Below are 26,525 nucleotides of genomic sequence, written 5' to 3' on the forward strand. Positions count from 1 at the left end.
GTATTTACATTTCACAGGGCGGCTACGAGTGACGTTTCACTCTGACCCGGAAGCACAACAACAGCTGCACGAAGCCGTTTCTTCGCTTTATATCGCTAGTTTCCGCAGAGGATTCCCTTATTACCTTCTTTTCTCATTCTGACTGGCTTTATAAAAGAACTCCACTACATCAGCCTCGCCATCCGCAGGTAAAACGACTTTCCCCCACCACTTCCTGCCATTTTTTACACGGATGCTTTAGCTGTTTGGTTAGCCGGCGAGCTAACGGGACGCTAACGAGATGTCATATGATGGCTCCTTAAAATTTAAACACTGTAACCTATGTGGAAATATCGCTTCTAATGACCTCAGTATAAAAAAACAAGCGTTAGAATAGGAAATGCAGGATTAACATGAGAAGTCACATGACGACGACGACAGATGGTAAACAGTAAAAGAGTTACACCGGTAAATTGCATGTACTATTGCGCTAAGGACTGAAGCCTTTTATGAAAGGTTCCCAAAGTGGTTTCAATTCGATAAGTGTTTTGTTACGACCATCAGTTTACTTCTACTCCCGGCAGAGGCGATGGGCAACCAGCTGGCGGGTATTGCCCCATCCCAGATCTTGTCAGTGGACAGCTACTTCTCAGACATCCATGATCATGAGTACGACAAGAGCCTGGGCAGCACGCGCTTCTTCAAGGTGGCGCGCGCCAAGCACCGCGAGGGCATGCTGGTGGTCAAGGTGTTTGCAATCCAAGACCCCTCACTGCCGCTCACCAGCTACAAACAGGAGCTGGAGGAGCTGAAGATCCGCCTGCACTCGTGCCACAACTGCTTGCCCTTCCAGAAGACCTCGCTGACGGAGAAGGCTGCTATCCTCTTTCGCCAGTACGTGCGCGACAACCTGTACGACCGCATCAGCACGCGGCCGTTCCTCAACAACGTGGAAAAGCGCTGGCTGGCCTTCCAAATCCTCACCGCCGTGGACCAGGCGCACAAGGCCGGCGTGCGCCACGGCGACATCAAGACGGAGAACGTGATGGTGACCAGCTGGAACTGGGTGTTGCTCAGCGATTTCGCCAGCTTCAAGCCAACCTACCTTCCCGAAGACAATCCTGCCGACTTCAACTATTTCTTTGACACGTCCCGCCGTCGCACCTGCTACATTGCGCCGGAGCGCTTTGTGGACGGCAGCATGTTTGCCGCCGAGAGCGACCAGAACACGCCGCTGGTGGACCTGAGCAGCAGCAACCAGAGGAGCAGAGGCGAGCTCAAGCAGGCCATGGACATTTTCTCTGCAGGTGGGCCTGAAAGGTTTGCTCATTCTAAAACAGGTCATGTGACAAAAAAGAATGGTCGCGACACAACGGAAAGGAATTTGTGGCAGCCAAGCTTTGGGGGTGGATGCCGGGAAATGTTATTTGAAGGCAGCATATTTTCTCCGTTTTTCTCAGGTTGCGTGATCGCTGAGCTGTTCACCGAAGGCGTCCCGCTCTTCGATTTGTCCCAGCTGCTTGCGTACCGCAAAGGACACTTTCAGACGGAGCATGTTCTGGAGAAGATCGAGGACCGCAGCATCCGAGAGCTGGTGAGGCCCGTGTTTGACGCGGAAACCCGGATCTCAATCGTGCCTTCTCTGATGTCCCTCAGGTGGCGCAGATGGTCCAGCGAGAACCCGAGCGGCGCTCGTCGGCCGAGGACTACTTGAAGCAGCAGCGAGGAAAAGCCTTCCCAGACATCTTCTACACCTTCCTGCTGCCTTACATGGCGCAATTCGCCAAAGACACTTTCCAGTCGGCCGACGAGAGAGTCCTCGTAATACGCAAAGACTTGGACAACATCTTGCACAACCTCCGAGGTGACCGCATCGTGAAAACGCAGCTTCCTTCCATTAGACCAAATGTTCTTGAAGACACACTGGCAAATCCTTGACGCAGGCTCTCCAAGTTCCTCCCAGGACGCTGGCGACGGCACGGTGAGCGCCAAGGAGCAGCAAGGCCTGATGGTGCTGGCGTCGGTCATCACTTCCTGCCTGCAGACGCTGCATTCGTGCGACTCCAAGCTGGCGGCGCTGGAGCTGATCCTCCACCTGGCGCCGCCGCGTCTGGGCGTGGACATCCTGCTGGACCGCATCACGCCCTACCTGCTGCACTTCTGCAACGACCCGGTGCCGCGCGTGCGGGCCCAGGCCGTGCGCACTCTCACCAAGGTGCTGGCGCTGGTCAAGGAGGTGCCACGCAACGACGTGAATATCTACCCGGAGTACATCCTGCCGGGCATCGCCCACCTGGCGCAGGATAACGCCACCATCGTCAGATTGGCGTACGCCGGTGAGGCGGCTGCCGCGTTTTCAACCAAATTGTGTCCATCCAGTTGGCGAAGAATCTTTTTTGGTCGTTGTCAGAGAATGTGGCGCACCTGGCAGAGAGCGCCCTCCGCTTCCTGGAGTTGGTGCAGGAGAACAACTTAAGCACGGAGCACGACGCCAACGGCGAGGAGGCGGAGGAAACGCTTCACCCGAACGATAATTACGACTCAGGTCGGTGGAGAAAACCGGTCAGGTGCTCTGAGATGTAGAATTGATTGGAACAGCCCCGAATGCGCAGAGCTGCAGGCGCTCCACGAGATGGTGCAGCAGAAGGTGGTGACGCTGCTGAGCGACTCTGAGAACGTGGTGAAGCAGTCGCTGATGGAGAACGGCATCACGCGACTCTGCGTCTTCTTCGGACGGCAGAAGGCCAACGACGTGCTGCTCTCGCATATGATCACCTTCCTCAACGACAAGAACGACTGGCACCTGCGCGGCGCCTTCTTCGACAGCATCGTCGGTGAGAACCGCCTTTTTTTACGCGGACCTCAGAGTTTGAGGTCGCCGACTCCCAGAGGTCAATCGTGGCTGTGTTTGCGTGCGGAGGAGTGGCAGCGTACGTAGGCTGGCAGAGCTCGGCCATCTTGAAGCCGCTCCTCCAGCAGGGCCTGAGCGACACGGAGGAGTTCGTCATCTACAAAGCGCTCAACGCGCTGACGTGCATGTGCCAGCTGGGCCTGCTGCAGAAGCCTCACATCTACGAGTTTGTCGCCGACATCGGTAAGTTCACGTCAAACGTTTCATCCTGGCGCCTCAGCTCATTTATTTGATTTTTTTTTTTTTGCTTCCTGGCCGCAGCTCCGTTCCTGTGCCACCCCAACTTATGGATCCGCTACGGCGCGGTGGGCTTCATCACGGTGGTCGCTCAGCACCTCAACTTAGCCGACGTCTACTGCAAGCTGATGCCGCACCTCAATCCCTTCGTCACGCAGCCCATCATTCAGGTGAGCGCCGCCGCCGCCGCCGCCGCCTTGTCACGGCCATCCCGGCCGGCTCACACCCGCCGACCGCATCCTCAGATCGACAAGGAGCTGGTCCTGCTGAGCGTCCTGAAGGAGCCGTTGAGCCGCTCCATCTTTGACTACGCGCTGCGCTCCAAAGACATCGCTAGCCTATTCCGCCACCTGCTGCTGCGGCAGAAGAAGCGCGCCGGGTCCATCCCGGAGTGCCCGCCTCCCGAGGACCCCGCCATCGCTCAGCTACTTAAGAAGCTACTCTCGCAGGTGAACACGCCAAATTAACCACAACGCCACGCCGGATCCGACTGCGACTTCAAATAAAACGGAGCAACTTGTAGTTTCAACGTTTCTGTTGTCGGGCCGGGCCGCCTGCAGGGAATGACAGAGGCGGAGGAAGACAAGCTGCTGGCGCTCCGAGACTTCATGCTCAAGTCCAACAAGGCCAAAGCCAACATGGGCGAGCAGATACATCTGGGGGAGGCCACCCAGACCGGCGTGGTCGACCTCGCCGTGCTGGGCATCGCCGGACGCCAGGTGGACTTGGCCAAGCCCAAAGGCGAGGTGGAGGACAAGCGAGGTGAGCCTCACGCTTTCTTTCTTTTTTTGTCCCTCATTCAGTTCATATTTGCGCATATTTGTAATGGATAAAACACCTGTTTTGAATTTCGGCAGAGGACAGCATGTTATTTGTTGGAGTGAACGCTAGCGCGATTTGCTGCCGCTGCTCTCCGGTCATTTTTTTTAACGTTTTTGCTTTGATTTTCTGCAGATGTTTCTTTGCTTTTATACTTTTTTTCCTTTTAATTGTGTATGCTATTTTATGTTTGTACGGCGACCTTGAGTGCCTTGAAAGGCGCCTGATAAATAAAATGTATTATTATTATCTAAAAAGGCCCAAAACGAAACAATTGGACATTCAAACGTTTAGAAAAGGTGAAGTGAAGTTCACCATAGCTAAATATTTGTCTCTCGCAGCGAGGAAGCACACCAAGCAGGACTCCATCATGAACGAGGAGTGGAAGAGCATGTTTGGATCTCAGGAGCCTGCTTCCACCGCTGCCACCATGCAGCCAAACACGGTATTGCTGCATGGTTTCATTTTCTGGTTTTCTGTTTTGAACACTGTTGTAAAACTAGCGACAACAAAAAGAGCCGATTTTTAAAAGCACCAACTGATTAATCGCTTCGTGCGCCCTGGAGGTGCCTGACGGTCCGGCGAGTCAATCCGGAAAGAACGCGCCGGCGGTGGCCGTGCAGCAGTCGGTGACAGGTGGCCTGGCCTACCAGCGCCGCGTCAACACCTGCAAGGCGGAGCTGCAGCAGCTGGTGCAGCAAAAGCGCGACCAGTGCAGCGCCGAGCGCATGGCCAAGCAGATGATGGAGAGCGCCGAGTGGGAGAGTCGCCCGCCGCCGCCCGGTAAACGCCCGCACTTCTGCTCACGGCATCTGAGCTAAGCTAAATAAAACAAATGTTCAGGGTGGCACCCGAAAGGATTGCTGGTGGCCCACCTCCACGAGCACAAAGCGGCCGTCAACCGCATCAGAGTGTCGGACGAGCACGCCATCTTCGCCACGGCGTCCAACGACGGCACGGTCAAAGTGTGGGACAGTCAGAAGATGGAGGGCAAGACCACCACCACCAGGTCGGTGCTGACGTACTCGCGCATCGGCGGCCACGCCAAGACGCTGACCTTCTGCCAGGGCTCGCATTACTTGGCCGTGGCGTCCGACAACGGCGCCATCCAGCTGCTGGCGGTCGAAGCCAGCAAACCGCCAAAATCGCCCAAAGTGCAACCCTTCCAGACCAGGTGAGACTTCAATTATTTCATATTAATTAGATTATATTAATATATATAATGTATACTATTTGATTAGAATATTTATATTGGTGATGATTATTTGCAAAATGCTTTCAAATATATTTACAGTTGTATCACTTTATTTCAAATGGCTCATGCTGTAGCTCCAAAAAGTCAAAACACAAATTCCCCGCAGGTCTCTGGATCTGAAGGAGGACGGCTGCGCGGTGGACATCCACCATTTTAACTCTGGCGCTCAGTCCGTGCTGGCGTACGCCACGGTCAACGGCTCGCTGGTGGGCTGGGACCTTCGCTCCAACTCCAACGCCTGGACGCTTCGCCACGACCTCCGCTTGGGACTCATCACTTCCTTCAGCGTGGACATGCACCAGTGCTGGCTCTGCCTCGGTAAGCGCGCCGAGCGGCATCTTCTCCACGCGACCTGAGCGAGCGTCCCCTCCCTCCCTCCCTCCCTCCGCAGGTACGAGCAGCGGCACCATGGCCTGCTGGGATATGCGCTTCCAGCTGCCCATCTCCAACCACACGCATCCGGCACGCGCGCGCATCCGCCGCCTGCTCATGCACCCGCTCTACCAGTCGTCGGTCATCGCCGGTAAGCCGACCCTCTCATTTCCTTGTTGACTTTGCGGTCATGTGACTCGCTCGCGCGCGTGCAGCCGTGCAGGGCAACAACGAGGTGTCCATGTGGGACATGGAGACGGGGGATCGTAAATTCACGCTGTGGGCCAGCTCGGCCCCGCCCCTGTCAGAGTCGCAGGTGAGAAGCACAAAAATATCCATCCATCCATCCATCCATCCATCTTCTGATTCTTCTCATGCTCTCTGTCCTGCGTCGCAGCCGTCGCCTCACAGCGTGCACGGGATCTACTGCAGTCCGGCCGACGGCAATCCTCTGCTGCTCACCGCCGGTTCCGACATGAGGATCAGGTGTGACAAACGAATTCACAATGCCAAATTGTTTTACGGCCCAAATGTTGTCAGAAATTCTTAAAGGTCTTAAGACTCAAAATCAGACGGCCCAAAGTGAATGACGCTGTGACATTTGGGCTCGCCAGGTTCTGGGATCTGGCGTACCCGGAGAGATCGTACATCGTGGCGGGCGGCGCCAACGATTCGCTGCACTGCCCCTCTGTCATGTACAGCAGGAAGATCATCGAAGGCACAGAAGTGGTGCAGGTAAGCCGAGCGGCGCGTGCCGTGATGTTTCTCAGAGTACACCGGTGAAATGTAGTCCAGGAAGCACACACACAATTGTTCATCCATCCGTCCACATCGCAGGAGATCCACAGCAAGCAGAAGAGCGGCGCCGCTGAGGACTCGCCGCGACGGGGACCCGAGTCGCTGCCCGCGGGACACCACGACATCATCACCGATATCGCCACCTTCCAGACCACGCAAGGATTCATCGTTACCTCGTCCAGGGATGGGATCATCAAAGTGTGGAAGTGATGCACACACACACACACACACACACACTCTAATAGGCTCACTCACATCAATGCTAGCTGGTTTCTATGGAAACATGCAAAGACTTCCTGTAATTAATTACCTGTCGTGCTGAGCTCATATTGGCTTATGACGATGAAATGAGAAAAACCTTGATGTCACTGTGATGTCATCTTGTACAGATTGAGTTTTATAGTTTGATCATGTAATGCTGAACAAGTCATGTGACCTATGCGCGTTCAATAAATCCTGACGTCATAGTTTGTTGTTCAGTTTGTTAGCATGCTCATTTCAATTTATAAGGATGCTAAATGATTGATTCACTGTAATCCTTGTTGATACTTACAATTAGATTAAGTTTGACCTCTCTTTGTGTCGGAAAATTTGGAATTTTCTGGAATGTTTTGAAATCCAAAGTTAGCATACTTAAAAAAAATGAACGGATGTTGAGATTGTGACACGAGTACCTAAACAATAACAATCAAGTTGAGAAGGTTTCAAGTTGAAAAGAGTCACAAGGGTCCGCGACGCCCCTTCAGGCCACGCAGGCATCCTGGCAGGCCTCCAGTGTGCTAAAGCGGTTCTCGTTTCCGCCGCATCCGCCGTACCAGAAGCGGTCACACTTGTGCTCCTCGCTGTCGTAGAACCACATCATGGCGTAACGCTGGCAGTCCCCAGCATCCTTGGGCAGCAGGCAGGCGTCTGTCGAGAAGCAAGGGGGACGTCACACGTCGGCTTCTTCGTGCGGGCGCTTGCGACTTTTACCTGTGGCACTGGCGTCGGTCGATTGCGGCATCGGCGCGTCGTCGTCTGTTACGGTTAACGTGAGCGAGAAACGCAGCCGTAAGTCAAAGTAGCGAGCGACAGATAAGGCGCCTTCATTTTTTGTTTGAAGATTGATCACGTGTTTTTGGGATGATTCCTCACCTTCTGGGCTCAGCAAGTGGACGACGTCAGTCTGTCCCGTTTGTTCTTGCAACTGGTCGGCTGGCTCTTCCTGCGGCTGGTCAGCAAACTCCTCCACGTACCCTTGACTGGACGCCATAGCGGTCACATGACCAACATGATGACGACTATAATGATGATTAAAAACGCCGTACCCATCAGTGAGGATCTGCCCACCATCTTGACCCGTCCGTTGGCAGATCTGCTTCAAAGATGGCGGCGGGTGTGTGATGAAGCCCTCTGTGACACACACACAGTTGCTTAGAAAGACAAACACAGACAATACAAAGAACTTCTGACACGTATTAGTCTCACTGTCTAGCGCGGCCATGAAGACCCTGAAGAACCTCCGCGCGTAGTCCCGTTCTTCCTGGTGAAGCCGTCCCAAGTGCAGCAGATGCTGCTGCAAGGGCTCGCTGGCGACGGTCTCCACCTGCTCGCGGTCGTAGCGCTCGCCCACCGTCACCACGAATAGCGCCAGCCCCTGGCACTTGGCCTTCATGGCGGCGGCACGCAACACTTTGCCATCCTCGGACGCCGACCTGGTGCCCACCACCACCAGCATCACCTTCCTCCTGCGGGCGTGGCCGGCTGTCGTGGTTTCCTTCAGGCCGAGGTTCAGGGCGTGCCCCAAGGACGAGGATCCGCCCTCTTGGCGCATGTTACTCAGCAGGTGTGACCTCATAAGCCGCCCATCCTGGTAAGCCTGCAGGCCAAACTCCAACTTGGTGCCGCGGGCGCCGCTCTGCTGCACCACGGCCACACGGGCGCGAGTGTCGGCCTGGCCCGGCCGGGGGCTGACGGCCAGTTGCTCCACCACGGAGGCCAAAAGCTCCTGAGCGCCGGCGTACTCGTCGGTCTGCATCTCGCGCGAGCCATCCACAACCATCACCACGTCCGCCTCCACTTCTTGCGGCGCCGGCGTCTCCTGAATGAACGTGCACTCCTGTCCGCGTCGGCACGGGTCTGCGCCAATGGAAAAATGCTTCAGCTAACATCTTAGGCTAATGTCCAAACATCCGCTTACCGTAACAAACGGCGCAGTTCTTCACTTTCCTCAGGTCGGCTGCGGCATCCCTCCCCAGCACAGTGAAGATGGACTTTCCGGTGTCGTCCAGCTGCAAGAAAATGTAAATAACGGATGAGAGGTCCACAGCAACAGTGAAGAACTGGTCCCCCCACAAAATCTGCGACTAAGTGGGAATTGCAAAAGAAGTGTACAGCGCTCCCGTCCTGCTGAAAGTGATTGGCAACTTCTCCAAAACGCCACTTCAACATTAGTCCCTTGACACCAAAACAACACCTAAGAAATACGAAAAGTCACATTTTCAAACTTGCCTCCATGGCCCGGCTGAGGGCGGGGGCGTTCCTCAAGGAGATGACGGCAGGCACCACGTTGAGGGCGCGGTACTCCATGACGGCCGTCACCACGTCGTCGACGTCCTGCGGCGGCCCGCTTGAGAAAAACACGGCCACCTTCCTCATCATGGCGCCCGAGCGGACGCGCTTCAGCACGTTGCGGGCCACGAAGCGCATGGCGGCGCCCAGTTGCCGCTTGTTGGACGTGCGCTCCAGTGCCACGTTCCTCACGGCGTCCATCAGCTGCGCCTTGCGTCGGTAGTCGTGGAAGCGGACCAGGTACTTGGTGTAGGCGCTGTACGCCACCACGGCCACGCGGGCTCCCGTGGGGCAGTTGCTCTCGGACACCGTAATATCCTCCAGGAGGGACAACAGGGCCGAGCGCTGGCGCTCGAACGCCGCAGGCGTTACGTCGTCGGACATGTCCAACGCCACCACCAGTTCCGTGGGGAGAGCGGGGCAAGAGCCCAAGTCTGAACGGCCAGCAACGACGAGAGCACAAGGTAAAAAAATGGCTACCAAAACGCTAAACTTCTTTCATTTGCCCATTCCGTATTGTGTCGTTTGTAATTGTGTTCAGTATTTCATTCGTTCACCCGTTCTCATTTGTTCATCAACACCCTCATTCGTTCATTTAAGCATGCAGTCATTGAAACGAATTTGTTTACTCAATCAAATGGGCGCATTCATTGATTTGAACATTATTGTACATTAATTGGTTCACTCACTCACTCACTCACTCGCTGTTTCAATCCAATCGTTCATTGTTCCCAATTGAAAAAACAAAATGGCCACCACAACGTACAGGTTGACAACTCAGGCAGGAAGTGACACGTACGTACCTTTGGAGCAAGCTGAAAAAGAGCACAAAGACAAACTTAAAGCCGATCGGATGACAACAGGACAGTGGGTGTGGCCTCGGCTAGCCGATACCGGACTCACCGCAGTTGTCTCGGATGAACGTGATCAGTTCGCACTCCTTCAGAGCGATACAAGGCACTTCAATCAAACCAATAAACAAACAATGAAACAAAATACGCGACCCTTACCGTCTTCCCTCTGCTTCCAGCGGGACCTCGTGGGCCCTGTGTGTTCCAAAGAAAGGCAACGTCATTCATTGATTGATTGATTTCTCTCATTTTGTTTCTTGTTGTTGTGTCAAAGGAGGAGTCACCCTCACCTTGTGTCCCTCATAACCCAGCTGTCCCTTTTGACCCGTCCCCCCTGTGCGACCCGAGTTACCCTGCAAAGTAAAACAGAAAAGTCAACAATTATCAGTAAGTTTTTTTATTTGTTTGTTTATTGTGATTTGATCAATTAATGTCATTTTGTCACATGGCTCTGAACATTGCAAAAGACATTTAGCCTGAGCTTATGTGTTGACTCACCCCGCGACCTTGGTTGCCTTTGCGCCCCGGTAGACCTTGAGGACCCCCCAGGCCGTTCTCACCCTAAGAGCAAAAAAGTGGGTGTGGCCACTCAGCATTTCCTCAGGTGTCTGTTCACCTTAAAAGACTTCCTGTCAGTGAAGTTGAACGCACTCACCACTAAACCGGGGTAACCGGGGAAGCCTGAATCCCCCTACACACACAAATAAGTGCGCATTAACAGACACACAAAAAACACACACAACTTGAGCTCAACACGGTTTCGCGAGCGTGTGTGTAATCTTGCGGCAATGTCGTCTGCTCACCTTGATCCCTTTAGGTCCAGCTGGTCCATATCCGTCTCTGCCGTCCTGACCCTGTTGGCGGTATCAACCGTTTACATGACGAGTACACAAAGAACAGCTGTACTATGACACATGACGCATGACATACGTAAACACCGATGTTGATTGGTTTCTCGGTAAAGTGGGGCACAACGACTGTTTATGTCTGGACTGTTTATGTCATCCAATGGCATTTATCGAAAGTAGATGCTAAGGAGGTTAGCACGTGTAGAACACTTCCCAATGCGGATACATACCGGCGGACCCCGTGGTCCTGGCGTGCCCTGCACCCCTCGCACGCCTGGATCTCCAGGTTGTCCCTTTAATGACAAACGTTGTCGTTACCATGGTGATGTCACATGACGTCAACCCGAAGCTGTCACTCGCCTTCTGACCATTACCACCGCGTCTTCCCGTGGAACCTGCTAATCCTGGTGAGCCCGGCCCCCCCTGCAGGAAAACCGCAAGAATGGTTCAGTGCACACTTTGATGGCATGGCACTGTCGCCATGGATCAGATGCATTGCTTACCTGTGGCCCAGGAAGTCCAGGGATCCCTCTTGGTCCAGGCTGACCTCTGACCCCTCTGGGGCCCTAAACGTGCAACAAGAATCAGTCAAAAATATTAGCGTTTTTAGCGCTGATAGCACTTCCTGTCTATTACCCACCTGAGGACCTGAAGCACCAGGACTTCCTGACAGGCCAGGATCTCCGGAAGCTCCGGCAGCACCCTGGGGGAGCACAAACATGTACACCAATATGCGTACACACAATTGTCAGTGCGTGTTGAGTGACATAAAGCAGATAATGGGTTCCTGATATTCTGGGTGATCTCCCACCTTTTCCCCGAGGGGTCCTCGTCTTCCGTCGGGACCCTGACACACAACACGTACACACATTCAGCGTGAGAGGAAAGTAAGATGGTGACAGTCAGAACAACAGCAACAAAAATCTCACAGGATTCCCCAGGACGCCACTTTCTCCGGCCCTCCCGTCTTGTCCTGGTTCTCCCTGGACACAAGAAGGGAAGGAAAGCAGGTGGCGGGCATAAGGGAGGATGCTGGGAACTTAGGAAGCAAGAAAGGAGTCGTTGCTAACCGGCAAACCAGGATTTCCCACATCTCCCTTAGGTCCCGGCGCAGTGTTTTCCCGTCCAGGTTCTCCCTGACACGACACAAGAAGGCATGTCACGTGACCAGCAGGCTGAGTGGTCTTTGCGAGGAGAGGCTCAACTCACCGGATCTCCTCTCAGGCCTCGCTGTCCCTTGAGTCCCGCCTCCCCTCGGATACCGGGAATGCCCTGACAAATGTCAGGAGTTCAGAGGTCAACACGACTGTGGGTCAATCCCACACACAGCAAAACTACACTGACGCCCTCTGACTCATGTCCATGTATACTTTACCGGATTTCCGAGATGTCCTCGCTCTCCTCGACTACCATCTTGTCCTGACACGCCCTACACGCACAAAGAACCTTCATCGCGTTGATGAAGATAATGATGATGAAGTTGATGAGGACACCCGAGCGCTAACCTGATCTCCGTTGACGCCGTCCAGTCCGACTTCTCCATCCTCGCCCTGCCAAAACAATCACGTGAACTTCCTGCTGAAGGAAGGACGACGTCGTGCCGTGAATGTCACTCACCCGATTACCTCGCAGGCCTCGGTAGCCCTGAGCACGAAACAAACGGAAGACGTCGGCATGTAAGCATCATGTGACGTGACAGACGCATCCACGAGCAGTTAAGTACCTTAGATCCTCGGAGTCCGGGGCAGCCCTGAACACCCTGAGGTCCACTGGGTCCAGGACCACCGCGGTCACCCTGAAACGAATCGACACCACGGCTGAACCCTCAGCGGCACAAGTAAGGATGCAAGAAAGGAGGGAGGCAAGGTAGGACAAAGGAAAGAAGGGAGAAACTAAGATATGTAAGTGTACTTACAGGTAGGCCCTCTTCTCCAGGGAATCCAGGGAAACCTCTTTGTCCCGACACACCCTAAACGATAAAACACATCACATGAAGATGACGATAATGACGACGAAGACAGCGGTCACGACGACGCTGTAACCTTTGACCCCAGGGAACCCCGAGACCCGCGGATGCCTTCGTGTCCTGAACATTTGCACGTGACGTTGCAGCACTCGCGATTGGACACCGTGTCCTGTCGCAACACATGGTGACAGAGTAGCGTTAGCGAGCCATGGCATTTAGCTCCGCCCCCTTCCCCTCAACTCACGATCTGCTTGAGTACGGTGCTGCCCACGTTCTGCATGCCGACGCTGAGCGGGGCTTTGTAGCCGAACCCTCGGCCGAACTCCAACATTTGCAGCTGCGCCAGGTCCGGCGCCCCCTCCAGGCCAACCATCAGCAGCGCGTTCACACCTGCAGGAACACCACTGTATTACCTCCGTGTACCACACGACAAAAACACATCTTGATCTTCTTTTTCCTCACCTGACTTTCGCAGCAGCTCGGACTCATCCTCCAGTGTCATCACGTCTTCATCTAGTCCGTCTGAGAAGATGACTAGAACCTGAAGGCGGGCAGTATCAGACCATCAGCGACTTTAGTTTGTCTCAAGTCACGTCATGTGACTAGAGTCCCCCATCTCTGGTTTAAGTACATGAAACCTCCGCAAGACTGAAACATGTGACTTACCTTCACACCGCCTTTGGAGTCGTCCTTAAACTTCTGCCCGAAGGACTTGAGCATGGCCCTGTTGAGGCGCGTGGGAACGTTCAAATTCCAACTCATGACCTTGCTCACAACGTCATCGTTGGGGTCGTAAGGTTTGAACTTGAAGTCGTAGAGGGTTCCTCCGTCCTGTTTCACCACCCTGTATCCGATTTTGGTCTCGATGGGCTCGGTGCCGGTGCAGCACAAGCCTTGGATGGAGGAGGCGTAATGGACGATCTCGGGCAAGAACGTCCTGAGCTTGTTATGGCCGCTGACCAACATCTCACCCGGACGTCCGCTTCTTTGAGAAATGTCAAAGCCCATGGCAATGTCGATACTGCAGCCTGAAGCAAGATTTGAAAAATACAAATGAGTAAGAATCGTGAATGGGCCTGAAGACAATAAAAGAAGGGAAAAAGAAAGAACAATGGAAGGAGAAGAAAAGCCAAAACAAGGAACGTACTTTCCCGCTGTCCGATAAGTTTGGATTCACAGATGGTTTTCACCACCTTTTGTCTGATCCCCTCCAAACTGTCAAAGTTTTCCACAGTGAAGAGTCTGTCGTGGGTGCCTGTGATCTGCAGGAGCTGCAGGTCGTGCACGTCACCCACGCCGATGGCAAACACCTCCACCCCGAGAGCCTTGAGGCGCTCCGCGGCCTCCTGCACCTCATCCTGAGACTCGCCGTCCGTGATCAGCACCAAGTTCTGGGAGACACCGTCCAACCTGCGAGAGCCGTTGGCTTCTTCAAAGTGAGCCCTGATGGCATCCAGGGCGCGTCCGATCAGGGTTCCGCCGCCACGCTGGTTCATGCCCATGATGTGCTTGGTCACCGACTCATAAGTGAAGAACTGGTTCAGGTAGAACTCGTGCTGGAAAATGTCGCTGAATTGCGCCAGTCCGACCCGGACTAAATCCTGGCTGACTGTGAAGCTGGCTACCAGCTGTGTGGTGAAGGTCTTCATGACGGTGTAGTCCTGATAACTGATGCTGCCCGACTGATCGAGCAGGAAGATTAGATCGGCTTTCTGCTTCTCGCAGGCTGCAAAAGCAAAGAGCAGACTGTTGAAGAAATTGGTTCTGTCACCAACTGGTGATGAAAAGGTCTCCTACCTGGTTTTGTGGAGTTGCAGAAAACATGCGAGATGTTCTTATGCAAAGTTTCCAGCGCGTCAAAATTGTCCACGTAGAAGACTCGGTTTGAGTCGTGACCCGCCATGATCTCCAGCTGTTCCCTGATGGCGCCCTCCACTCCGATACTGAAGACTTTGATCCCTTTGTCTCGGAGCGCGACGGACGGTTGACGCAGATTGTTCCGATCCGTGGCGTCGCCGTCTGTGATCACCATCAGAATCTGAGGCACTTTGGACGCTGCCCGACCGCCGTACTCGGCATTGAAGAACGGCAAGGTGTATTTCAAGGCCTTTCCCGTGTAGGTGTCCCCATAGGGGGACTCGAGCGCCGCTATTGCTTGAAGAACATCTCGCTTGGACTCGTATTGGTTGAGGGTAAAATTTGATGTGGCGTTTGTGGAAAACAAAATGACTCCAAAGCGAGTGAGGTGACTACCGACCGTAGTTTGGTTGACCATGGACGACATGAACTTTTGCATGCTTTCGAACTTGTCCCCGGTGATGCTCGTGGAGCCGTCCACCAAGAAGATGATGTCTGCTTTCTCAGTCTTCTTGCACTCTGGTGGAGGAGAAAAGAATGACCATCACTTCCTGCAAGAACCAGCAAACTGGACTAGAATAGTGCGAGTGTTAATGACCTCTGTCTGGATCGCAGATCTCCAAAGCCACCTGGCTCTCCAAGTCCTTCAAAGCATCAAAGTCCGTCCCGGAATAGACTCGCTCTGATGATCCGCTGATTTCCAGAAGCTGGGTAGTGTTGGCGTCCACCACCCCGATGGCGTAGACCGCCACGCCCTTTTGCCTGAGGGCGGCGGCAGGAAGTTTGACATCATCTTGAGCTTCTCCGTCAGTTACTACCACCATCCTTTGCCTCACGCCAGGGCGCCCGCCTTGGGAACCGTCAAAGTACGGCGATAAAGCTGCGATGGCTTCTCCCGTGTCTGTACCTCCTCCGATCTGTTGCATGCCATCGATGGCTCGCAACATTTGGTCTTTAGTGAAATAGCGGTTGAGGGGGAACACCAGCTGCTGGATACTGCTGAACTGCATGACGCCCACGTGGACGTCGTTCTGCCCGATATCGGACTTGCCGACCACAGATTTCATGAAGTCCTTCATTTTTTCATAGTCCTGCGGGTAAATGCTTCCAGAGCTGTCAACCAAGAACAAGAGGTCTCCGGGTACGTCTTTACAAGCTGCAGAAAAACAACACGGAAAGTTAGTTCTTCTTTTGCCCAGTTGTGCCCACAAAACACATGTTCTGAAGTGTACGATGCCGAGAGAAAATTAATCAGTGTTATTCGGAAGGAAAACAAAATCTTACCATCAGTGGTGCAGATTTCGGTGATGATGTCATCCTTGATGGGCTTGAGAGCGTCGAAGTTATTGACAAGGAACGTCTTCTTAGGGTCACCGGATATCTCATGAAGTTCCGCCATGACGGCATTCTTCACTCCGATGGCGTAGATCGTGACACCTTGCGCTCGTAGCTTCTCCGCGGGCACCTTGACCTTATCATCGGCTTTCCCATCGGTGATGACTACTAGGTATTCGGGCACCTTATGACCTCGCGTGACCACGGCCCGATCAAACTGTGGACCCATGAACTCCAGCGCATCTCCCGTCATCGTCCCGCCCCCCACTCGCGTGAGGTCAACCACCGCCTTCTCCAGGCTTTCTCTATCCTCATAGGCCGTCAGATCAATTCGCAAGTTTGGCACTTTCGCGTACAAGACAACGCCTATACGGACGTGTTTGGGTCCGATGCGGAAGGTGTTGATGAACTCGATGACGAACTTCTTCATGTCGTAAAAGTCGTCACGTCCTATGGTTCCGGAGTCGTCGAGCAAGAAGAAGATGTCCGCTTCATCAGTTTGCAAGCAGCCTAGAACACAATCGATCAGATTAGATTTTTTTGTTTTATAGAACCGTTTTGACTCATTTGATTAGTGGTTCCGAAGTGATTTTGAAACAGCCTCTGTGTTTTATTGGTCAAGTGCAACAATGCTAACCTTCCTTGATGTTGCTTCTTCTCACGTTAACGCTGACCGCTTCCCGCAGGATGTTGTGGCAAACAATGTTCTGGAGCTTCTGCTCCAGCGCCCTCAGTTTGGAGAAACTGTCCACGATGAAAATGTGGTTGCCGGGCGGGTGGGACGCCATCTCGACCAGCTGGGCACGGTCGGCGTTTTTGACGCCGACCGTGTAGATTTTGACGCCTTCCCGACGGAGGGCCACCGCAGCGTCGCTCACGTCGTCTTGGGATTTCCCGTCGGTGATTACCACCGCCACCTGCTGGATGCCTTTGTCTTTCCTGCTGCCTCTTTCTTTGGTGAACACGTGCTCCCGCGTGAAATTGAGGGCGACGCCTGTTCTAGTGCCGCCGCCGTGGTATGGCATTATTTTGATGAAACTAAGCAATTCGTTCTTGTCATCGAAGGTGTTGAGGTAGACCTGTGCTTTGGGGTTGTTACTGTACATGACGATTCCCACTCGCACCCTGGAAGGAGCCACGTCCAGGCTGCTGACAACCGAGTGCAGGAACGTGCGTACCAGTTGGAAATTTGGTGTTCCTATGCTTCCGGACTCATCGATGATGAAGACGACGTCTGCAAGTTTGGCTCCTTTGCACTCTATGGAAGAAGCAACAACAACAAAAAAATGATCCTCCGTAAGGTTGCCCGTTTAAGGATTCCTTTTACCTCCAGTAGGATCGACCGGCAGCTCCTGGTCTTCAAAGGTAGTCTTCAGAGAGGGAAGGGCATTGACGGGGGACTGATGGACGACGGAAGGACCGAAGCCGACATCTTTCAATTGTGGTAATGACGCACCGAGACTCATAGCCACCACCTTGATGCCCTGGGCCTTGAGTAAGCGAGACTGCTTGGAGACCTGATCGTCGGACTCTTTCCCACTCAGAACAACCAGGAACTGTCGGAAGCCTTGTTCCGTCCGGCTTCCCGCCTGGCTGGTGAAGAAATTTGAGCCGGCGTACTCCAAGGCTGCACCCAGGTTTCGCGGCTCGTTGGGCTGGAGTTTACGTAGGCGGAAGCGGCGGACAGCGGCGTTGGTTTCTTCGTTGGCCTGGTTGGTATTCAAGCGGAACTCCACTTTGATGTCTTGGCCGTACTGAGCCAGGCCAAGGCGGTGCGCTGAGATTCCGAACTTCAGTTGGTTGGTCAGTCGGAGCAGGAAGGTTCGCACCTGCTGGAACTCGGCTTGATTCAAGCCGCTGTCCACCAGGATGAAGATATCTGAAAACCTTTCGGACAAAGCTGGAAAAAAGATTTTGGCGTGATTATGCATGACAAATCATAATGTCTGGGCTCACGCAAGCTGTGTCGTGTCCGGAAGCTGAAAGCAATAATCCGCTCTTTCCAAAACCAGAAATCACATACGCAGCTTACAGACTTTTATTATCGACCTGGGAATTAATTTCTGTGGAAACTTCCCACAGCAAACACGTATAACAGTAAATTCTACTCTTCAACTGAATGGCGCTTCTTGTGTGTTTTGGCTGGCGTCACACATTCTTGCTAGCCTTCATTTTTGTGGAATGGAACGAAACAAAATGTTGCGTAACCGCCGTACAACATCCATTGTTCTTTGAGCTCTACATCGGGTCTTCATCAGCAATTCAAATTCCACGAGGTCAGCGGGTTATAATTAGCTATATAAAACTCTTGTAGCCCGTAAAAAAAACAAATGAGATAAAACAAGCGCTAACTTCTCACGCTGGAGCTTTCCATAGGTTTTGCCCAACCCGGGTACCTCGATCCCGGTGCCCCTGCAGGTGCTTCTGGTACTCACCTTGCCTCTGGTTGTCCATGGAAGTGCACACGGTTTGCAGCAGACCGACACTCAGCCTCTGCAGAGCTTGGAAGCTGTCGATGTAGAATCGGAAGTTGTCGGCGGGTCGGTTGGCGATGGCGTCCAGCTCCACCAAGTTAGCTTGCCCCACTCCGACAGCAAAGACGATGACCCCGTGTTGTCTGAGGTGCCGAGCGGCCTCCGCCACGTCGTCGGCGGAGTCTCCGTCCGTGATGACCACTGCGATCTGAGGCACCCTCTGCTTGGCTCGGCTTCCGGCGCTTTCCGTGAAGAACTGCGTCCGAATAAAGTCCATGGCCTTGCCCGTCTCCGTGCCTCCCGTCCGGTAGGGGAACCGTTCCAGTTCGGCCAGCAGAGAGTTCTTGTCCATGTGATCTTTCAACAGGAACTCTTGATAAGTTTCATCGGTGTATTGCGCCAAACCCACGCGGACTTTGTCAGGACCGACGTCGAAACCGGACACCACGGTTCGGAGAAACGTCCGCACCTCCTGGAAATTGGAAATGCCAATGCTGGAGGAGCCGTCCACCAGGAAGACCACGTCGGCCATCGTGGCTTTGGCACATTCTGAGGGAGGACAGAACAAAATTAGCATCCATCCATCCATCCATTTTTTTTTTTTTTTTTTAAGTGACGCACACAAGCTAGCCAACGTTGGTGTCAACGCCACGTCGATGTTCTCATTTCCACCGCGAGCTACGTGGCATGACCCAGGTTACCTTGAGACAACTGCAGAAGTTGTCGTTTGGCCTCCTCCACAGTGGTGCACAAGGTTTGGGCGATGCTCTGAGAAATCCCTTGAAGCGCGGCGAAGTCGGACACGCTGTAAACGAACTGACTGTGCGGTTGGCTGGCGATCTCCCTCAGCTGATCTTCGTCCGCGTCTTTAATCCCGATGGCGTACAAAAGGATTCCTTTCTTCTTCAGTTCCATTGCGTGAGACTCCACGTCATCTTGCGATTTCCCATCCGTGATGACCACGGCGATCTGGGGAACATTCTGCTTCATCCTGCTGCCGGCGTCTTCCACAAAATGCTGACTTAACATAAAGTCCAGGCCTTGACCCGTGTGTGTGCCGCCGCCCATGTAGGGTAGCGTGCTGACAGACTGCAGGATGTCCTTCTTGCTCTCAAAACTGTTGAGCAGGAACTCGGTTCTCGGCGCGTTGCTGTACTGGACCAGAGCCATGCGGACCCGGTCTGGGCCTACGTCAAAGCTGTTGACCAGCGTGGCCAAAAAGCGGCGGATCTTCTCAAAGTTCTCGGCGCCGATGCTCCATGACCCGTCCACCATGAAGACCAGGTCGGCCACGGCTTCTTGAGTGCATACTGACAACGGGCTCGGGTCACTACACGGCGATTTTGGACGGCGGTGCCAGTCAGAGAGAGCAAGTGCTTTTGCTAGCGTGGGGTGACGTGCTGTGTCAGCATTTATTTCATTGCATTACTACAGGTCCATCCTTTAAGATGAATATCAAGGAAATAGATGCTCAAAGAAGACAAATCCGCAGTGACCGGCAGTGCAAAAGCGTGAAGAACATCCAAGCTGCGTGGCCTTCAACTCTGGTGGAGTCTTATTTTCAATCTTCAGGCTGACGGAAATCCGTAAATGGCTCTTCTTGGTTGTTGAAGAGATTTGATCAAAAGGTTTCCCGTCAATCTGCTGTGGAATTGCCCTATTTACGTCTCCGGTGGGCGTGTCCCCTGGGATTGTCACGATAACCGAACAAGCCTTTTGGATTCAAAGTCTTCAACAACCGAGAAGATTCCAGTAACTGCATACAAGTTTGATTTTACTAGGAATTGGATGACTCCTGCGTAATAGTGAGTAACTTGAGGAAAACAAAAAAACTGCCCCCGGGAGAGGCCAGAGCCATTTGTCATAGTCCGCTGAAAGGATCCAGACATGAGGAAAGGCACTCTTGTCAAAAGTGATATACAGAAGCAGAACTCCTTCTTGTAACTTCTTCCAAGTCAGCGCTTAGATAATTCAGAGGCTCCAAGATTGCCATTTGTCTCAATCATTTTTTCTTTCTGGCATTTCAAAAATGTTTTCACGAGCGGAAAACTTTTATTCTTGTCACCTCTTATTCTCTTTGTGCCTTCTCCTCGCCACATGTGGCCTTTTGAAATTTCTTATTTCCATGGTAATTTTCCGACACTCAATTTATTGAGCAAAGATGATCATGGTGGGGGTGAAGCATGCGAGGCGTTAGTGCATGAACAAGCGCAACACACACGCGCACAACACACACACACTCTGTGATGTTAGTCCATGTGATTTTCATTGTGAATATGAGAAGGCTGCCAGATGTGCGCTATATAGTGTGTTGATGTGTGGGAGCTAGATAGAAAGGCCAAGTCATACATATGGCGGAATGCAGTGCGGTGAGGTCATACTCTATAAAAGCACCCACCTGTCCTCTGTGCAGCGTTACCGTGGAAACAGGCGGCCGCCATGAGAGCCAGGAGAAGACTCCTCCCAGCTGCCATGACCATTTCTTTCTCCTGCAATGAGAAGGCGGTAAGCAGCCATCATGTCATCGTCTATATGAAACAAGCGCCAAGGTCGGTGGTTAGTTTGTCCATATGTGTCTACTGCCGTCCATCCCATTGAAAAAAAATAAGAATAAAAATAGCAATAATAATAATGGCATCCACCCCCATTGAATATTAATATTAATAATAATAACAATAATAATAATAATAATCATACATTTTATTTGTATAGCACCTTTCATACAAGAAATGCAGCTCAAAGCGCTTTACAACAATGAAAGAAAAACATGAATACATAAAAACAAAACATTAATGTATGCATACACAATTAATAAAGTGAGTTTAAAATAGGAGCACGCTTTAATAAAATAAAGAATATATCTTTAAGAAACGGTAAAAAATAAAATAACGATAAAGATAAAATGAGGCTTAAAATGAAATTTACAAAACGTAATTAGTTAAATGCTCGGGTAAAGAAATGAGTTTTAAGTTTTGTTTTGAAAATATCTAGCGACCAATAATAATCATATGCTGTCTGTCTGACCAGGTTGTGTTTCTTTTGGTACATTCGTAGAGAGGTGCATTTAGAAACTGTGTCGTTGCGCCGTTGGGGGTGTGAACACAGACGATTTGATTCCCGGCCAATCAAAGCCTTTTATTCCCGATACCTCACAATGTCAGTACCTGTGTGTCTTCTCATTACATTTACGAGTTGTTATCGATGAACAGAACTAGTGACGAATGTTTGTGTTTCACGAGAAGCCTAAAGGGACGTGGTGTTGTAATTGAGAACGAGCAGCTGTCTGCTATCACAAAAAGAAAGAGGAACAATTGGCTCATCTGTTTGCGTTTAAAGTGGCGGCTGCGTTTCCTGCAGACTCCAGTCGCCGACCACATCAAGCAAGCATCAAATGCTGGAAGGCCTTCTTTGGAATGTCATGTGGATGACAGTTGTGAGAAGAAAGCCAAGGGAAACAAAAAGGAGCTCCAGATCAGTGTCACTTGATTGAGTTATTGAAGAAAGTTCACTGGTGGTCAATCTCACGTTAACTCGCGACCAGTCCCGGGTGTACCCAACTTCTCTGGGATGGACTCCATCTAACCCTACCCTTGAGGACTGTTTTTTCTCTTACCATCTGGACTTGGAAAGAATTCCAATAAACATTGCTGATGAGCTGTATTAATGATTGTTCTATTTACGGACGGCTGGATGTTGTTAGCGTGCTAAAGAAAAAGAGGTGAGTGAACCTTTGAAAGTTTAATGGTGCTTGTTGTATTTATTATAGTTGAGAGCTTACAGATGGGACTGAGACAGTCTATAAATCACATTCACAGTGCTGGAATGTATGTGTGTGTGTTTGTGTGATTGTGCTGTGTACAGTAAGGTGTGTATATAGGTTTGAAAGAAAGCCTGCGTCAAATCAACTCCCCCAAGAAATGGGGCCTCCCTGCTAATGTGAAGCATGTGAAGGTAATCACAGCGAGACATTTTCACTGACTTTGTTTACATCGTGAGCGCAAGGACGCGCGAGAACACTGTAAAGCTGAAGGGGGGGGGGGGGGGGGGGAGGTTGAGGCCCCCGATCCGATATCAGTGACATCATCTGAAAATAATGAAAGACAGTCAAAGGGGTCAAAGGACACGGCAATGAAACGGCAGAAAGTCTTCTCGTTATTGTTCCTGCTGTTTGCCAACCTGTCCTTCTTTATCATATTCTTGGTCCTGTTCCTGTTTATTTTTTTGATCATTATTGTTCCTGTTCTAGATCTACTTGTTGCCATTCCTGTTTTGTTTTGTTCTTGATGTGGCTCTCTTTTTTTTTTACTATCTAGTTCTTTCACTTCTGCCTGTTCCTATTCTGGTTATGTTCTTGTTATTTCTCTTGCTTTTGTTCCTGTTGCCGTTTTTCTTCTTGATCCTGTCATTTTTTTGTTCTTGTTACTGTGTCTTTTCCTGCTCTGGCATTTGTTCCTGGTCTTTCTCTTGACTTGCCATTGGTCTCGTTCCAACTCTTGTTCTCTGTTTTTCTATACTTGTTCTTTAGTTTGTCTTCGTGATTTTTGATAATGTTCATATGCTTGCCCTTGTTTTGGTGTATTGTCGTTGGTTCTTAGAAAGCTAGTAGCAGAGCAAACATAGTCATTAAAGTGGAGTCCATTTGGAGTAGAACCAGCGGCAGAACAGAGCCAGCTGGAGCCAGCTGGGACTTGGGCCGCCGTCGCTAACTACAATCCAGAATTCTGCAAAATGTCTGATTGGGGGGATTTTCTTTGGGTTTTTTTTTTTTACACAGGAGAAATCTCACAGCTGCGCTTGTCTGATTTAACCCTCCGGGAGACACAGACGCAGAACCGAGCTCGGACTGGGCCCACGCCGGATCCCCATCTGGACAACAGATGCGGTCTTGGCCACTTCCTCCATTTCGAGATTTGACACAGAGCGCCACATTTTCATCCAGTTACTGACAATAAGGTAAAATGATTTATCGACACACGCCAAAGTCATGCTGCGCTTTGGCCCGGTTCTGATACTTCTGGACTTAAAATGGCTTATGAAGTCAACTCAACTTCACACACATTACAGTCCAAACCAGCCACAAATTCTGCCATAAATCTTCTTCTTGGGCCACAAAGCCCACTCCATCATAATAACTACATTATTATTATTAATACATTATTGCTATGACGACATGATTATTATGAATACAGTACAATAAAGTCCATGTAAAGCAAAAACAAATGTCTTGTAAATTCGAAACACCACAAAGCCAAATTTCAATGACTAACGGAATGGTCGAGTCCATCAACTAAGTCTGCAAAATCAGGAAAAAGAAAGAAAATGTAAATCATTCCGGACATGACTAATTGCTGCTGACGGTCGGCCGGGACGCGTCCGTACACGTTTCTTCCTTCTCAGCCCGCTTTTCCTTATTTGGTTAACTCAACGCCAACAAAGGGCACATTCCTACTCGAGGGCCTTCTGGACCTTCTCGATAGAAAATCTCCAGGAAATTCCTTTTCTTGGGTTTCGAGACGCCAGACGGAATGTAGAGCTCAGACCAGGATTTCGCCAAAGACGCCGCATCTAAACACCACGTCCGACCTGCCAAGCATTTCGACTTTTTTGGAGAATAATATTTATGTAAGGCTATCGTTCTGTTTTGAGAACCTACAGTGTCAACGACATGCGAGCCAAGAGCAGGCTAACAAACTCATTTTTTGTCGCGGACCATGCCGAAGTTCTGCTTTCCCTTAAAATATAAAATAATTGTACACACAATTGTACACACAATTTTGGTGAGTTATCTTTTTTTTTTTCTTTTTTTCCCCATCCAGTTTGGGTTATTTACTCATTCACAAAAATAAGCTTTATACACTCACTGCCAAGGAGGGGTGTGCCTACTTTTATCGGACATTCTTAGGGGCGGGGCCCGTTTCCGGTGCTGATTTTAATTTGAGCTTTTGATTGGTCATGTTGGAAACGTCTCATCGACTTTGACTTTCTTCATGGTGTCGCATGACCTCTGAACGCCACGACCTACCGCAAATGACCACACCCTCATAAATACACGGGACGTACACATCATCGTGTATTATAAGCATATGATGTACTAATTATGGGCTTAGCTGAGCTTTTTATTTTTGGGTTTTTTTTTTAGAAAATGCAAACTCTGCCTTCTGGAGAGGAAATACAGCTCCAAAAATCTGATTTGAATGATTTTCAATGTTTTGTCATAATGCGTCATGGCCTCCAGCGTGGAGGGTTAGCAGAAAAACATCTCATTATTTTCAGAATAACTCACACATAGCACATAAATCACTCCTGCTGCCACAAAAAAAACCTTGTATCCGTCACATCATAGTTATTTTGCGCTTTTTTGTAAAATGTCTAATTTATAATTTTTTTTGCCTTAAGCATCGGTAGCTGGTATCGGCTCCACTAGTATCGGTAGCTTCAAATAAAGTGACCCAATACGATACCTGCTAATCTATCGATACGTGCCCATCACTAATTTGAATTTTTAAGGGCGTAAAGCGGAGACGTAATAATCTTAAACCTGTAAGTGTTCAACAGTCCAGATTAATGTGGCCCTAAGGTCGTACACCCTGATGTAGTGTATGTGAATTTTAAACGTGTTCAAGTGAAAACATATGCGCTGCACCGGCAGGAATTTACTGGCATCTGCTAGCCCAAACTATGGAAGCTCACATGCCACAAAAAAAAGGTTTATTGTATGTTTCAGAATTTATTCTTCTGTTTGGAAGAGTTTTATTTTAAAAGTCTTGTTTAATTCAGATTAAAATGACATCACGCCTTCTACATGATAAAAACAAAGATGAATAGATTCAATAAATTCAGTTGAGCGAGCATCAATGAGGAAGACGTTTTAAATCTTTATGTATATAGTCAAACTACATTGATGCCAGAGATGGCGATCCAAACAAAAGTCCAACTCACAAACATCGGCAGGCGTGTGGGGGTCGCCATGCCCCCACACACCCTTCTGGTCCTACTTAATCTGCTTTTACCATCAAAGAGAAACTTTCACAAATACATAAACCATAACATTTCAAAAGTTATGATGAAAGAATGTTTTTGCTCATATTTCTTTTGAAATGTGTTTCATTATAATCAACGTCAGGAAACAAATAGCACGTACATATCGACATCTGAAGCACCTGACGGGATTTTCTCATTTTATTTCGAGGACCTTCATCCTTCTCATCATCATCATTATAATCATCATTATTATCAGCACACGCACAAACACACACACATTTAAGTCATGCATAAAAAAAAGAAACAAAATGAGACACTTACAAGTCACAGCTCGGTCGTCCACTGCGTGCCAAATGTTGCGTTACCACGGCCTTGTAGGGAGGTGCTGTCTGGGTTCTACTGACCACGCCCCTCAAAGACCACCCCTTCCTCCCTTCACACACGTGAATGTGTTCATAAACTTAATACCTACTGAAAAGGGTGAAGAAAGGTTTTTCACAAACCTACCATTGAAGTATCTATAGACTAAATTTGTTTGCCAAAGTCCCAGACTTCATCGAAATGACTAATTCAGCTCAAAATGGCCGGCTTCCTGTTCACTTACTGTTTTGTGTGTCATGTTATCAAAGATAGGTTTGCCCAATTTCATGTCCAGGGCTGAATCTTTCAAACTTTCCAATCTACACTACTGAGTGAGTTTTCTTTTTCACCCCCCCCCAAAAAAAAAAAAGATTTTCATGAATGTTGAGACCCTCCCAAAAAGATCATTTAATCATTCAATCATTGACTTGTCAGACTAACAATAAACACAATGATTACAAGAGGGCTTTCACACAGCCTGCTACATAGAGAAAGAACCAAACATTCCCTCGCACATCTGGGTGAAAGTTGTCCAGTCTGCGTCTTTCAAATTTGGTAGCAATCACACAAACTCTTTAGGATGAGTTTGTCTTTGAAGGATGCCTGAAAATGACCAAATCTACAGGTGCTAAGGATTACATTCTGTGAATTTTAATAGGTTTGCGTGTTTAATACATTTAAATGTGTGTACTACGGGTAAGACTACAAAAACGTTTTTATATCCCTTTATTTTGCACATTTTTATACTTTACATAAGTTCAGTGTTATGGAGAAAGCCCTTAAAACAGCAACTTATTTGGCCTAAAATAGTGACGAGGAAGATCGAAATTCGAAAGGGAAAAAGGGTCAAAAGTTGACGTTTTCAAATTGTCAACAAAAATGTTAATCGTCGAAACGCGTACCGGCCGCTCCTTGCGCCGTTTTATCAGCAT

The 26,525-nt window shown here is 50.3% G+C and overlaps 2 protein-coding genes across 4 annotated transcripts; one reads left to right on the forward strand and one right to left on the reverse strand.

The window, feature by feature from the left end:
* The first annotated feature begins 35 nt into the window (after nt 1–35).
* On the forward strand, nt 36–6,581 carry pik3r4 (phosphoinositide-3-kinase, regulatory subunit 4). The gene is made up of 20 exons (XM_037274718.1): nt 36–188; nt 564–1,286; nt 1,440–1,573; nt 1,636–1,843; nt 1,923–2,315; nt 2,390–2,524; nt 2,592–2,813; nt 2,900–3,073; nt 3,152–3,297; nt 3,373–3,576; nt 3,688–3,889; nt 4,288–4,391; nt 4,513–4,729; nt 4,790–5,120; nt 5,308–5,519; nt 5,593–5,724; nt 5,789–5,889; nt 5,971–6,059; nt 6,188–6,308; nt 6,411–6,581. Exons 2-20 carry the CDS (start codon nt 569–571, stop codon nt 6,579–6,581), a joined length of 4,014 nt encoding a protein of 1,337 aa, XP_037130613.1. The 5' UTR covers nt 36–188; nt 564–568.
* Nucleotides 6,582–6,745: 164 nt separating this feature from the next.
* Nucleotides 6,746–25,611, reverse strand: col6a4a (collagen, type VI, alpha 4a). 3 transcript variants are annotated; one of them, XM_037274707.1, is made up of 41 exons: nt 25,555–25,611; nt 20,651–20,741; nt 18,954–19,562; nt 18,214–18,801; nt 17,106–17,678; nt 16,416–17,036; nt 15,728–16,288; nt 15,042–15,599; nt 14,384–14,962; nt 13,734–14,312; nt 13,253–13,614; nt 13,049–13,127; nt 12,831–12,976; nt 12,663–12,755; nt 12,536–12,589; nt 12,344–12,415; nt 12,238–12,264; nt 12,126–12,170; nt 11,996–12,049; nt 11,830–11,892; nt 11,691–11,756; nt 11,550–11,603; nt 11,432–11,467; nt 11,261–11,323; nt 11,124–11,186; nt 10,981–11,043; nt 10,851–10,913; nt 10,576–10,626; nt 10,428–10,463; nt 10,271–10,333; nt 10,063–10,125; nt 9,932–9,967; nt 9,825–9,861; nt 9,725–9,736; nt 8,862–9,355; nt 8,551–8,641; nt 7,839–8,489; nt 7,679–7,763; nt 7,506–7,612; nt 7,344–7,388; nt 6,746–7,280 (listed from the first exon to the last, which is right to left on the reverse strand). In XM_037274707.1, the coding sequence occupies exons 2-41, from the start codon at nt 20,730–20,732 to the stop codon at nt 7,114–7,116; spliced, it is 8,091 nt and encodes a 2,696-aa protein (XP_037130602.1). In that variant the 5' UTR covers nt 20,733–20,741; nt 25,555–25,611; the 3' UTR covers nt 6,746–7,113. The 3 variants fall into 3 exon arrangements, with proteins under 3 accessions (XP_037130602.1, XP_037130603.1, XP_037130604.1); XM_037274708.1 differs by having other exon boundaries at nt 7,344–7,392; XM_037274709.1 differs by lacking the exon at nt 18,954–19,562.
* Between the last annotated feature and the right edge of the window lie 914 nt (nt 25,612–26,525).

The sequence above is a fragment of the Syngnathus acus genome, chromosome 16, assembly GCF_901709675.1.
Source record: "Syngnathus acus chromosome 16, fSynAcu1.2, whole genome shotgun sequence".
NCBI classification, from domain to species: Eukaryota; Metazoa; Chordata; class Actinopteri; order Syngnathiformes; family Syngnathidae; genus Syngnathus; species Syngnathus acus.